Source organism: Penaeus vannamei, chromosome 35 (genome assembly GCF_042767895.1).
Source record: "Penaeus vannamei isolate JL-2024 chromosome 35, ASM4276789v1, whole genome shotgun sequence".
Lineage (NCBI taxonomy): Eukaryota > Metazoa > Arthropoda > Malacostraca > Decapoda > Penaeidae > Penaeus > Penaeus vannamei.
The window spans coordinates 20734313-20749312 of NC_091583.1; the positions used below are offsets into that span (position 1 = coordinate 20734313).

At 36.3% G+C, this 15000-nt stretch overlaps 1 protein-coding gene across 1 annotated transcript in view; it reads right to left on the reverse strand.

Annotated features, from left to right (window-relative positions):
• Positions 1-9219: 9219 nt before the first annotated feature.
• Positions 9220-15000, reverse strand: part of LOC113817432 (malectin-A) — a 15398-nt gene continuing 9617 nt past the window's right edge. The window contains exons 4-6 of the mRNA XM_070114243.1: positions 14127-14309; positions 13918-13975; positions 9220-13548 (exon numbers count right to left, since the gene is read on the reverse strand). Coding sequence (XP_069970344.1) covers positions 13295-13548; positions 13918-13975; positions 14127-14309 — 495 coding nt within the window. The 3' untranslated portion in view covers positions 9220-13294. The remainder of the gene's footprint in view (positions 13549-13917; positions 13976-14126; positions 14310-15000) is intronic.

A 15000-nucleotide genomic window follows, 5' to 3' on the forward strand; every position in this document is an offset into this window, starting at 1 on the left:
AATAATAATAATGACAATGATATTTGTGTGTTTGTATGTGTTAAATTGTGAAATACGACATATGTACCAAATAGTCTCAAGATCAGAAAAAAATATTCTTATGCAAATGGCTCTTGTAATGGACCCCATTGTCCATCTGGATCTGATCGCATGCAAATAAAAATGAGCGAATACCCGCTGAAAATTGCCTACTTCCGTTTTCTGTCAGTGTAACATTTAATTTTCTCTTTACTAAGTACTATGTCTTTCTGTCGTGTATATCGTTATTTTTATTTACATTTTGCCTTTTATATGTTTTCTCAGCTGTGTTACACAGTACATTTTATTGTATTTTATTGTAGATTTCGTTTTCCTTTTGTTTTATTTTTAAAAGATGTACCTCCTGATTACGTATGAGCCAATCAGATCATCAGGCGTGTAAGTCCAGCCAATCAGAGCAATTCACAAGCGGCAGTGTTTATGCGCACGCTCTCGACTGCACTGCTACAGGCTCTCTACCTTGCATTTATCGAAAAGAAAGATAAATAATTAGTTTTCATTCTGTGGTGGCGTCTTCTCTTGTGTTAAAGAACAATTCTATAGCAACTGAAAAGGACGAATTACAGAGGCAATTGACATCTGACTCCTTGATAAATCTGGAATAGCTTAAAACCATATACACTACCATTAACAATTACACATTATCACAAAGTAAATATTCAGACAATATTTCCATGACCGACCACGACGATATAAGTATGGATGGTTTTCTCTCGCTCTCTGGTACCCATACATGTAGGACATTTGCCGCGGCATCCCCCATACCCCCACATTCTTGGCACCAATAGCAAGGGAGGGCATGACAGGTACCAAGGATATTGTGGGGTAAATAACGAATAAAATGCACAGTGTCACTATATTGTCTTATGAGCGACGCACTTGATATGCAGCAGATATCTTCAGATACGAGGCCACAACAGTTGTACCTCCATTGTTTATGATTTGTTGCATATGCTCTTTTAAGATGGCAGTGTCCATTTCCATTTATCTCTGTGCGTCGCCCTCGGTAACATAAACCGTCATATACTGCGACTTCCTTCCGAGGGGGCTACCACTCCTCAATCCCCGCAATGGATGATAAAGAATATATGGAAGGATAGAGCATGCAGCCGACAAGCGGGTCTGTTTTGCACGCAATGCTGCTCTATGCACATGGAGGATTCTTTGTTGTCCGGGGCTGGGGTTGGGGAGGGCGCATAGCTCCCTGAATTTGACTATATATTCACCAAACCAGTTAATATACGGTATGGACGCAGGTAGAGTTCATTGAAGATATTCTTGTTGTGGACAAAATCATGTTGAATTAATTTTTTGACGTAGAGTTGGGGACTTGGTATCTGGCAAGGGAAGATTATTTGTGGATGACAATCAGGATCTCTAAAATAAATAAATAAGTGAAAGAAATTATTTAAAATTTAGCAGTTTAAAGAGAGAAACTCAATTCAAACTCATTAATTTCTGCATTGAAACCTCAGACATTTTGATAAAGATAACACTTGACATATTGGTTATTTCACTTTAAACACCAGACTCGATTGTAGCTGTCCTCTCAGGATTCCACTGTTTATTTATTTACAGGGAATGTCATCGAAAGTCGAGGAGGGGGGGGGGGGGGCAGAACTTAGGCCCTGCTCTCGTTCATTCTGGAGTGGGGGGCGATCCCTCCTCCCCCCCCCTACGCCTGTGTTTACGCACGTTATAACAAACGCAATACTTCAAGGTTGTCTTTGGTATTTGTATGTCTTTATAAAAAAAAATAAGATAATTATGAGTGTTATGTATTGTGTGAATAATATTGGAATGATCAACATACATCTAAATATATTTGATACTTCATTATGTATGTTTAATTTTAAAATGTTTCTGTTTTATAAATGTGCTTACACTTAGATGTCATCAATATATGATGTTTGAAGGTCGATTGAGGTATATTACTAGTTAACATAATTTAAACACAAAATAAACGTATTTACAATCAGTTTATCTATAAAATTAATTCCCAACTTGTAACATTTATATTTTTATATAACTGAGCGAATAACGTTTATATTTAATTCGCTCCCACCCCTTGCTCGTTGTCATCATAGGGGCGGGGGATTAGGAGACCTCAGTTCTCGCCTTATTTAATTTTGGGTATATATATATAAATACATGTATACATACATAAATGTCTTTTCTTAAGAGAACATAAGATTAGGAATATATACGCTTAATTTACTGATATGCTAATTTAATTACCTATTTAAGGTAGTTACCAAAAACTATGTGAAAGATAGGAAAGTACGTATCACTTAAAAAATGAGTCCCCAACGCTTTTTACAGCGCCATCTATTTTTCAGATATGTAACTAAGGAAGATTATTCATATGGGGGGGACTATAATTTTTTATAGATTTTTAATTTTTTGTATTTCAAAGGCTTAGATTTAATTGAAGTTTTGCATTTTTTAAATAAGAGACTTGGAATATATTTATCAAAAAATTACTTCATAGCCAATATATACATACGTAAAATTACATGGAATCATGTAACTATTCCATTCTTTAATAGTTTTTTTTTAGAGATTTCTTTACATACATTAAATATGGTTTTGTGTTTTTCTTCTTTTTAGAATATTACAATAAAACATGTATTAAATAATTACCACATGTGTATGCATATTTACATACCATCACAAAATTATTCCATGGTTTAAATACTACACAATTTTATTGTAGAAAATATAGTTGGTGTTCATACAATGAATACGAACATGAGCTTAAATTCAAGCATACTTTACAAGCATTAATAAATTCTTTGTTTTTCTTTCTTCTTTTTTTTGTCATTAAATCAAGGATATACAAAACACTTTTACGTAAAACACTTCCTTATTTGATATCAAGTCATCATTGTCATCAGTTAGAATAGAACATAGAGCATAAAAATGCAAAAAACAACAAAACAATCCCATTCTTATCATTTTGAGTAAGTGATGTTTCACGATAGTAAACAGACGACAGATGGCGTACGCAGAGCCATCTATTGATCAGATATCACACCATCCACCACCCGTTGGGGCTCACAGACTTTTGTCATGCTTATAGTAGTTACCCCAAAAATTGGTGGTGCCCCCTAGATTTCAAGCTTGTCCCCCGCAAGGAGCAGTAAGTCGGGTTGTCCACGTTTCATAGATGTTTTGTTTTAATGGTCTTTTTCTTTAATTTTGAAATGTCTCAGTGGATATCATCTTAAATAAGATTAATCTAGCCTTTTTTCTCTTCATTGTATAGCTCTATTTGATATTGCATTTCATATTTCATTTCACTTTTTCTATTTTCTTTTCGTTATTATCGTATATGTAACTAACTATATGTGTTGATATACTTTTATTTCATAAATTTCTATTTTAATATTGTAAGGTCCAATGAACCAAAACATTTAAACGAATTTAGAGATCATTTTTATCATGAATAACGATAACGAACCAGACATTCGGCAATCGAGTTTAAGGGGAAGAGCCGTCAGTACGGTTCACAAATTACGATTTTTTCAAACTTTGTGTGTGGATACATGACCATGTGACGCACCCAGGGCGCCGGTTGCCAGATATGTAACGCGCTCCTTTCCGCGGTTTAAAGGTCTGGGGTATTTAAATGCCCTTGTGCTGCCACACTCCTCTTTGCTTCATGCTTTGTTTTTCTTGTGTTTTCAGCGTTTTTTTTTTTTTTTTCTGTTTTTGCGTATTTCTTTGGTATGATACTGCTGTACGATAGTTTAGGCTGCGTTCAGCAGACAGGCAGCAGCAGCAAGGATGGGAGAACAGTGCGGTTGATAAAGTTTTCAGGAGTAAAAATGTTTGTTTTCAACCTGTTGAAAACCTAACAATATGTCATTTATATATCAGAAATGCATAATATACGATTTATTATGTACTATGATATGTAAATGACAGAGGAACCAGGAGCCTTGAATTCTGAAAGTATACTTTTCAGAGAACACTCCCACCTAACCTAACCTAACCTTGACATAAAGACGACCTAAAATTACCTGAACAAGGCCTGACCCTCTACCACAGGACTCATACTAAAGGCCAAGGTATTGTCTAAGTAGATATTCACATTTGGTAATCATTGGTATGACCTTTATGATGTAATGACGATGAATAACAAAAACTGCCATTTTCTCAAAATCATATTTTAACGCATGATAGTAAGGTTAACTTTGTATGTAATTATGCGATTTTAATCATTCTTGTTCCAAAATGATCGTCCAGTTCGTATCTACTAGCTGTAGTAAAGTCATGTATTATTTCCACCAAATACATTTTTTACTTAAAAAAATAATGGCGATTTTCGGACGAAAAAAATGCGCTTTTTTGCAAGGTAACTTAAACATTGTCGTTTCAGATAGATTTACATAAATGTTACATTTGGTACTTCTATTTGTTGACTAACTCTGGTCAGAAAGAAAATGCAGTACTATTTACTATAAGGAAACCATCACATAATTTTTGAATTTATCATCTTGCTCGTTTTTGTTTTTGTTTTTGCGCAAAAATTTACGCAGCTTTTTAAATCAAATTTCTTGTATACAAGCATCACATACCCATGCACTTTGTGTAAAAAGATTATTGACCTAGCTAAAAAAAAAACTAAAGTAAGCAGGATCGGATAACGAATTTCGTGACTCTTCCCCTTAACCGACTTTGGTGAATGTCTTTGTTTACATTGGAATGATCGGCCAAAGAGGTGTCTGAAACTGCAACTTTCGTCTGATCTTTGGAGTTCCTGCTGTTATTTGCTAGGCCCACCGAGTCTCCACTAAGTTTAAAAGTTAAGTACGAGTTTTGTTTATAGCTAAGGGACGTAAGGTTCTGATTGTATATATAAGATATACTTTGATATCTTTTTATTTTGAGCTTTGTTTTGCTGGACCATTGTAGTCGGCAATTTTCTATATTACGTCCGCCGCTCCGACATCGACGATTTTGGTATCATTAGATTCCTCTCACTCTATACAATGTAAATATGTAGGTTTTATTGCGCGGAACACCCCCCCCCCCCCGTTAGCAACAAACATATAGCCCCATAGCAGGGGCGACGATGTCGGAGCGGTGGACGTAATCTAGAAAATTACCCTAATAATATAACCCACGTTAAAAATAAGCATGGTTATTCACTTGACTTCCCATTGCACAGGGCTGCCGTCCCCAACTTTCGTGTCGTCTCTCATGTTATATTTGAAGGCAATATAGCATGTTTGTTAGTTCCACCCGTATTACTTCAAGAACGGCAGACGAGCATCTAGGTAATGAATATGGACCCAAAAGCCAGTCAGTCCAGGTACCAAACTCCTGAGTTCTTTCATGCACTCTATCCCCTTAAATCCCTTGCCCTTTGTTGTCAAGGGGGACCTTCGGAGCCGAAGTTAAGGCCCAATGTAGTGGTCTTTTCCTTTCCTTATCTTCCCCAACTTCTCCCTTTGTCCAATCCCTAAGGTGTTAGTGCGGTGTTGAAAGATTGAAACACATGAACGGCCTCAGGAAGCCATGGGCATGATATTCCCTAGGTTAATATGGACATACCCTTCATGGGGACCATGAGGGGTGGACTTTTTATCTTCCCGATGTATTTCAGGCTTACCATAGCCAGTAATGAAGAATTTGTACCCTTATAATGGGCATTGATGCTTGTCCCTTTATCAAATAGCCTCCTCTAAGCCCAAACTCCCCCTTAATCACGGCTCTGACCACTGATGTTACCCCCCCCCCTTCCTCCTTGACGTTGTGTCTACTTAACCCATCCTGAAGCATCTACCCAGGTAACTCAATCTCCAAAAGACACCCCTCCCTCAACCTCAATATCCTTGACCACATCAGCACAATCGTCTCCTTTTCCTCCCTTATCACAACTCTTTAACCTTTTTGCCCTCCCTGTTACAGCACTACACTCCACATCACACCACTCCCTCTTCCTTCCATCCTCGTCCTTCTACAATTCCCGCCTCTACAACCCTATTGAATACTTTAGTCCAGCCAATTGGGACCATTTTTTTTGTAATTCCCCCTACAGCCCTGTATTTTTTACAATACTATACTTTTCCAACAGTGCCTCCAAAAACAAGTAGGCAAATTATCCTTTCACAGCCGTACTGATCGTTCACACCTTATCACAGTTACATCTGAGTCTCAAGCCAGTACACTGTCTACCCTGGTTGACCTCACTGGTAAACCTATTCTTGTTCAACCCCACTGCTGTAGAACTTGTACAGGAACTGTTCCCATTTCCCTAGCTGATTGTCCTGTCTACAACAAGGATTGGTCAAGACTGTGAAGAACTACTTGTCTGCCACACTGACTATGATGCAGTAGCAGTACAGTGCTACACTATTCTTCCTAGAGGCTACCGTAAGTCCCACGTAAATGTTACCAAGATTACCTTCCATAAATATAACCTTCCCCATGTCTGCATCGGTGGAAAATCTTGTCATATCAGACCATATCGACCTCCTCCCGTCAATATCAGAAATGCTATGGAACATCTGAGGCTTTCGTCCTCATAAACTTAGGCCCGTACTTTTAAAACCTTTCGCCAGGGCTGGCGAAAGGTTTCGCCGGTCGATCCGGAATTTCGTACTATTAAAATCATGCCTGGCGAAAGATCAAATTGGAACAGCCTGGCGAAGCAAAGGCGCGAGAGCTGTTTGAATACCATTTTCTTGCTTTCAAGTTATAAATTAGTAACATATTTGTGTATAATATGATGTAGGAATCACATTGAAATTATAAAATATCTTAAAATCATAATTTATTATGAAATAACGTATATACGTATTTTTTTCAAGACCTTCAATGTTCCAGTCGAGAGCTCAAGACCAGCTGTATTCCTACCCCCCACCCCCGAGATGACTTATTTAGATTTAGGTTGTTATTTTGGTTGTAAGGATAATGTTCTTTTCACAAATATTACCAGAAGTGTTTTTTATGGCGGCATGTATACTTTTGGCTATAGAAACATAGCTGTAGTGCTCCACCGCCCTATAAGGAGGCGTCTCTAATGATACCCTTGTAGGCCTACAGTTCAATATCTTATATCAGTTAGGAATAGTAAAATAGTAATTTTTAAACTCTTTTGTTAAAGTATAAAGTTATTTTTTGTATAAAAGTATAAGGTTGATATAGTATAGTATAAAGTACTTTTAAAACCTTTCGCCAATGCTGGCGTTCGCCTGGCGAACATCTGAGTGAGGGAGGCATTACTTTTAAACCCAAGGCAGGTGTTCGCCAGGCCTGGCGAACGAAAGGGATCGCCAGGCGCTAACATCTTGGATTCCTGCTAAATCTAGCGCTTCGGCGAATGAAACAAAACGCGAGATAAAGCAAAAGATTTTAAAAGTACGGGCCATAAAGTTAACCTTGTTATAGTATAAAGTGTAGTATAGAATAGAGTATAAAGTTAATTTTGTTATAGTATAAAGGTATTTTCAACTTCTTTGTTATAGCATAAAGTTAGATTTTAACTCCTTTGTTAGAGTATAAAGTGAGACTATTGCGGAAACAACATTTTCGTCTTCTCTCGAGGTTAATAATTAAGTTTAGGTTATGTTATGTGCACTGCAGATGTAAACAAATTTGCGCTAGATTTAGCAGGAATGCAAGATGTTAGCGCCTGGCGATCCCTTCGCCCGCCCTGGCGAACGTTGGGTTTAAAAGTAAGGCCTCCCTCACTCGGTGGTTCGCCAGGCGAACGCCAGCACTGGCGAAGGTTTTAAAAGTACGGGCCTTAACCTTTACCTAATATGTTGTTATGACACGTCTTCAAGAAACCTTCATAACACAGCTTCCAGTACCAATTCCAAAATATGTTATATCATCCCCGCATCTCCTTTCTCCATTATACTAGTCCAACAACAAACACCATACACTATAACCCTTTCAAACCTTCCACAATTATATGCATTTTCCTTACAATTATTATAATCTGTTTCCTCATATCTTTCCATTAACTTTAATGCTTTTAACACTTTACTTACTCATCTTCGACCACCATATTCCTCTTAGTCGGTGATTTCAAAGTGTGCCACACTCTTTAGAGTGACTCGACTATTACTTCCTGTGGTCGCTCCTCAGAGCACGTTCTTTCAAATACTAACCTTATCCTCCTAAATTCAAGGCACTCACTCTGACTTGTGCATCTAATACTTTTCAGGCCTTGATCTTTCTGTTTGCTCTCCTTCCCTTTGTCTATAATTTCCACTGGTCAGTTCTAGACCATTTTCAGTATAGGGATCACTTAACTATCCTACTTTCCATGTCACACTTGAGATGAAGAGGATAAGGAAGAGCAAAGGAGAGAAGAATACACCAAACAAAATTAGTTGAGGGCAAGGGCTGAGGCCCAAAGGAGAGAAGAATAGACCAAGCAAAATTAGATGAGGGCAAGGGCTGAGGCCCAAAGGAGAGAAGAATAGACCAAGCAAAATTAGATGAGGGCAAGGGCTGAGGCCCAAGGTAGGGGTGATCCCCCTATATTGGGATTCGGTCTCCATCTCCTAAGCCTTCCCACGACATTAACAAGCAAGGTATTTTGAGGGTCATTGGTTACAAGAGGCTACATATATTGGATGTAATACATGAACTTGTACTTAAAGAATGTATAGACTTAGGCTCTTGGGTTTTCTTGGACTTTTTGGTTTCGATTTTATCCTTGGTTTGTATGGACACTAAAACCAAAAAATATAAAAGAAAAAGGATAATGAAGTTAAAATCATAGATATGAATAGATTTTTTTCATTCATTATAACAATTTTTAACTGTGGAGCTACATAATTATTGAATAAAAAAGATGCAAAATGAATTTCATAGTAAAAGGACTTCAGAGCCATGACAAGAGGATTGAGCTGTATTACACGCCTGACCCTGTCTGAATATAATACATTGCAAGGCCCATATTGTAGAAAGCTAATATTGCAAAGGTGAGGTACACTACAGAACTATAGGGGATGCAAAGGTGAGGTACACTACAGAACTATAGGGGATGCAAATGTATAGTAAAAGTACCTTCTGATATTTGTCTATATTTTCATTATTATTCATGTATTTCAACGGATTTAAAGCAAGATGGAAATACTGATAGAACAATCCTGACATTCCAAGCCTTAGCAGAACTGTGTGTATATCTATAAGGGAATAAAAGTAAACAACTGCCATTACCTGTTTTTATTTTCTTTCATGAATTACAACAGGTCCCTTAAATTTGAACACAAATGGCCACTGGGCACTTAACAGAAGCAAAGCCATCACTAAAACAATTTGAATGAGTGTAATGAGCTTTCAAATGTTCTCACTTGTACAAGGAGTTGCAACAAAATCCATACCAATGTATCAAAATAAAAACTATATGATAAAGAATCTGCATAGTCACCCTTACCCATCAATAATACATCTGAAGATGACTTGAAGATGACTGACTTGATGACTAACTACATGTAGCATGAGATTATGAAATGTCACAGTATGGCTTCACTGCTGTTCTGCCCTGAACACTGACTAGCCTTTTCCTTACTCCATATGAAAAATGAAAAGAAAAAAATAAGCTAATTACCATTTTTCCATGTTTGTGCAGTCACAGCAGAGAGAAATCAATATACACACCATGAACAAAATACAACTAACAGCCTTTGCTGAATGAGTCAGTATGAGAGAGCCATCTAGAGTACACATCTGACAAAAACAGGACTTTTGTCAATAAAACTTCAAAAACACGCATGGATGAGCCCTACCAACAGCCACGAGTTGACGAGAGTAGAATGTGCTATGATTCAACTCCATTTCCATAAAGTGATGCCACATTTAAGCAAGCTTGTGGGTGAGATCATCAAGTGTGGATTAAATATTCAAATATTTGTTATAAAGATAGTATTTAATGGATACAGATAGATAATTTGCTTGCCTCTTGTAAAAGAGAAGAGGACTATAGTTTTTTATTTGTTAAATATCACTTTATACAACTTATCTCATAAAATAAAAGGAATGCCTGATTGGAATGCAAAAGTAATCATTAGAATGAGACTTAATTTAAGCATGTCTTAACATTAATATTACCATGTGACAAGTTTGAGAATCAATTCTTCATTCAATCCTCTCGGAAGTCAAATAAATAAATCAAAGAAATAATGCCTTTTCAATCTGTAATTCTTAGAACAACCCCCCTAAAGAATGTGGCAAAACTTTACCAAACACGACCTTGAATGTCCCTCCCCTCCCCTCCCTTCCCTTCCTTTCCCTTCCCTTAATATGTATTGTAATCCTGCCAGTTAATCCATCAAGCAGATACAACACACAGATACTTCCTCCAACTGTTCATCCAGCAAATAACCCAGTGTGGTGTCCCTTGTGCAATGCATAACCACTTGTAGCCTCTGTTTCATCTGAATATTGTGCATAAGATGTCATAACTAACCATAATCAAAGGAACTGCACTGGAAAAGAACAGTATGAGACAACACAATACATAAAATGGTATAAGAGCTGAAGGAGGATTCTGAACTAATACCATGTTCACTGTTAACAAGCTCAACTACAAGGGTGACTCAGAGACCTAAGATGTAAACTAGCCTATCCCAAAGGGAGTGCTGAATAATAGATTTTATTATTACTTTATAAAAGAAATACACTCAGAATATGCCCTTATAAAAATATTACAGCCCATTTTATGAATTCCACACAGACTTCAAACTTCACCAAGAAATAACAATCTGACTACAAATACAAATCTCTTGAATATAAATTTGTAGATAGCAAAATTAAAATAAAGTATCTATAAAAATGACCCAGGAAAAACAAAACTACATTTAAAAAATGGTATTATAAATAATTTGTTCAAACATGATTTCCTCCAGTTGGAATTCATTTATGAAGAAAAAAGTATTCATTATAGCATTTGTGCCAAAGTTTCATCTCAAGATTCCAGAATTTTTTCCAGCTTTTGTTATAGCCTAGTCAACCAGATATTCCATAAAAAAATCTTTTAATGCCCAACTCATTTACATATACTCATAAGCCAATCCAACAAAATAAGCAGCTTACAAACAACCGCCATGCAAACCTAAACGGCAAAACCAAAGAATACACACTCAACAAACACTGCTGCCAGCTTTCCAGTTCTTATCATCCCTAAAAATCAGAAGTGAAAACTTTGCAACAGAATAAGACTGGATTCTCCCAAACTAACAGGTCCATCTGTGTACTAATTTACAGCCAAGAAAATCATTACGAAAGCAATTAAATTTGTTCCAACAGCCTATTCTTGAGGAACCAATTTGGATATAATCCCTCATAATTTTTGTACTTTTGACCATCAAAAAAAGTATGTTAAAACCTTGTACCCCACTTCTCAAAAATAAATGATAACAAATAAAAATAAAAATTATCAATACCCAACATTACCCTGACTGATCCTCATAAAGATGAGAGGCTATGAAAGAAATGGCACCAAAAATTTCTCCAACAATAAAATGGTGAATATCAACATTGGTAACTTATAAATCATTAACAATATATTGACATTGCTAATATACATTGAAAGAAATAAAAGAAATTGTAAGTACTGTATAATAACCCAAAATCATTGACTCTCACATCATGCTAGTTTTCATAATGGCTTAACAATATCAATACTTAATACTTCATATTAAATCAATACAACTTTTACCATTCATAGGCTTCTGTCATGATTAATATGCATGTGTGAGCTGACTCAAAGAAATAAACCGAATGTAATATCACCTATAAACTCTTCAAGTAATGATAGAAAATACTAATATGAGCCGATTCACTCCTTTTTAAACATTTAAAGTTTAAATATGCATCTTTTTATATACTATGCAGCTATTCTAACTGTGGATACTGATCGGAAGAATGCCATGTACCACAGAAACAAAAGAAAATAAACTGTGTACTTTATAAACATCTTGGTGAAAAAAACTACCAATTCAAGTCCGTTCCCTATCCTTTAAGTAGCATAACTTACAGTACGAACTGTAAACAGTAGCGCCTACAGGGAAGGGAGTTTAAAAATATATACATAAATAAATGAACTGTTACAAAAATTATTAAATAACACTAATAAGACCGCAATGCATAATCTAATTGTGCATGGTGGGGATTACGTATTTCCTGTAATAAGGGCTCCCCATTTGAAAATTGTGCAGGCGCTACTGACAAAATAAAATCCTCAACTGTGGATGAGCAACAACCAATTAAATTGTGCTGTCATATCAACTACAAAAGGTTCATTTCCCTTTTCAATATAAGAAATATGATCCTGCGCATACATAACTACATATCAACACGTTAAAAAGTAATTAATCCCCTTATCTTAAGTAATGGACGCAATATGACAAGAATTCTCGTACATGTCATCTTGTTCTTACGTGGAATCCTGGACAGAAAGGATCAATCACATTTACAAAAATACAGGCAATTATCTTACTAACATTTGGGCCATTATAAATCACCTGTCAAAACCCTCTGTCACATTTAAAGAAAAAAGAAAAACAAAAAATAAGAAAGAAACTACTAGTACACTTTCAATAATTACCAGTGCTTACTTAACCAAATATAAAATACAATCAGGAAATTCCTTACCATATAAACAGTATTCCTCATTGCATTTTAAAAGGAGCTGAAATTTCAACTGTTCACAAATGCTTGCATCAAGGACTCCAGGAAACACTTTAAAGCCTCCAGTGCACTTAACTGGGAATCTTTGGTGTTTATATAATGAAAAAAGAAGACAATACATCAATGGCCCACACATCATTACACTTTGTTGCTATACAAGACTGTAAGCACCACCAAGACTAGTAAAAATAATGGCACAGTACACCTACCCTCTCACTGCAGTTCCCAATATCCAAGCTCCATCTTGATCCACCAAGAGGACTCAAATCTCAATTCATACTCTGGTTTTATGAAGTGTTAGTTTAAAATAAATTTCGAGCACCAAAGTTAATCCTTAGTACGTAAGGATTAGATGAACATTTATAAATACTCACTATCATTCTAATACTGTCATCATTTGGCCATTTACACTTTCTGAAAACCTCAGAATTATTATTTTTTTTAGTAACTTACACTAATCAAATATCTTCTTCACTGGCAAGTATTGTTTGCAAACAATGGTATAAATAAAATTATCATAAGTATACAAAAGAAGAAACTAGACTTAATACAACATTAGATCTGACCCCTGGCAAATCCACAAGAAACACAGTCATCACAGTTTGCACAGACAAAAGAGAATGGGCACAGCTGCCCCAATAGCCACAAACACAGGCAGCATTGAGCTAGTGTCATCTGAGGCATACGGGTCAGGGGTCCGGGGCCCACTTGGGCGACGTTTGGCCGTAGACTGCTGTTTGTTATTTTGGTTATTGGCATTTTGGTTCAAGCTATTGGTGTTCGGCCGTGGCTCCTCGATGTCACTGTCTAGGTCCTCTTCTCTGGGTAATGGCTGTAGCTTGGGAACATCTGCAATGGTTTAAGATACATTTAAATATTGATAACTTGTGTATGTGTCACATATAAGTGCATATGTAGCATATACAAATACATACACACAAATACAAACACACACACACATAAACGCACACACTCATATTGTCAAGCATATGCACACATGGATAATAGCTTAAACAATTCACTTTAAGTATTCTTGAATATCACTAGAATCACAATTAATAAGTTCTTACCAAAACCAATACTGAATGCTTACTCTTGCTCAATAAATGATTCCTCTAAATACAAAACTGTAGTATCTCTTGAACTAATGCATTCATATGAAACCGAGGTAAAAAAAAAAACATTTTGGTTAATGTAATTAAACCCTTCCAAACTCACCATCAAGTCTTCCTTTTATGACAAAGATTGCATTTACTTTCGGGTTATCCCTATAGCCCTGAAATAAATAAGAAGTTGTAAACTGCAATTTTTGAAGACCAAGCATAGCAAATATAATACATGGAACAATAGTTCTAAATCTGACACTGTTCAAAATAAGTAGGGAAATATGGCCCAAAATGTCAGCAAACAATTCTCTGTGAACATACCTTGACAAAATCAACCCTGAGTTTACTACCTCGGAGGGTGGTTTCCTGCCCTCCGACTATGAGCGTGTTGCCGGCAATGGTGAAGGGAACATACTCATCATGTGCTACACCACGTCCCACGCGACCGAAGATGTCAAGTGCTGGAATAACTGTCAGGTCTCCATTCATTGACACATCAAACACCTGTAAATAGAACAAGGAGCTTATTAACCCCATGGCTGTTCTGGACAAAGTAGCGAGTGGCATCATATCACAACCATTCCCACGCGTCAGCTCATCAGACAGAGCTTGTTTTTCTCAGATAATAGTGGCAACTTTTGTATAGTAACACTTTTAGGCAATAGCACCTAAAATAAAGGTAAACCTTCATAACTTTGATTTCTTAAAATTATATCAAAATGCAAGCTTTCAGGTGCCTTATCTACCAAATCAGCCGGTGCAAAGACGGGAAACAATCGATGCATGCCAAAAACCTCACGATCCTGTCCATTTGTTAGATTATTTTACCCTGCATTATTGGGTTAACAGAACTGTAAAATACTATACATAATTTGTTCCTTACAGGTGCACTTGCATCCTAGAAACACTTGGAAAATCAATCTAATGGTACATTTTATCTCCTACACATCATTTTCATACCCACTATAAGAGGCATTTCACATTTGTTTATCATAACCACATGTGGTGGCAAACCCTGATACAATACACATTTTCTATTTAGATTTAGTCAATTACTTTATTTTATTACCCTTGTCGTTTTATTTTTTCATTGGGAACTTAAACCTAAATTCAACAGAATCCTATGATTTTTTTTCCTTTATATCTCTATAACAAAGAAACTGAAGTTTGTACAGCTGGGTTATATTTGCCAATA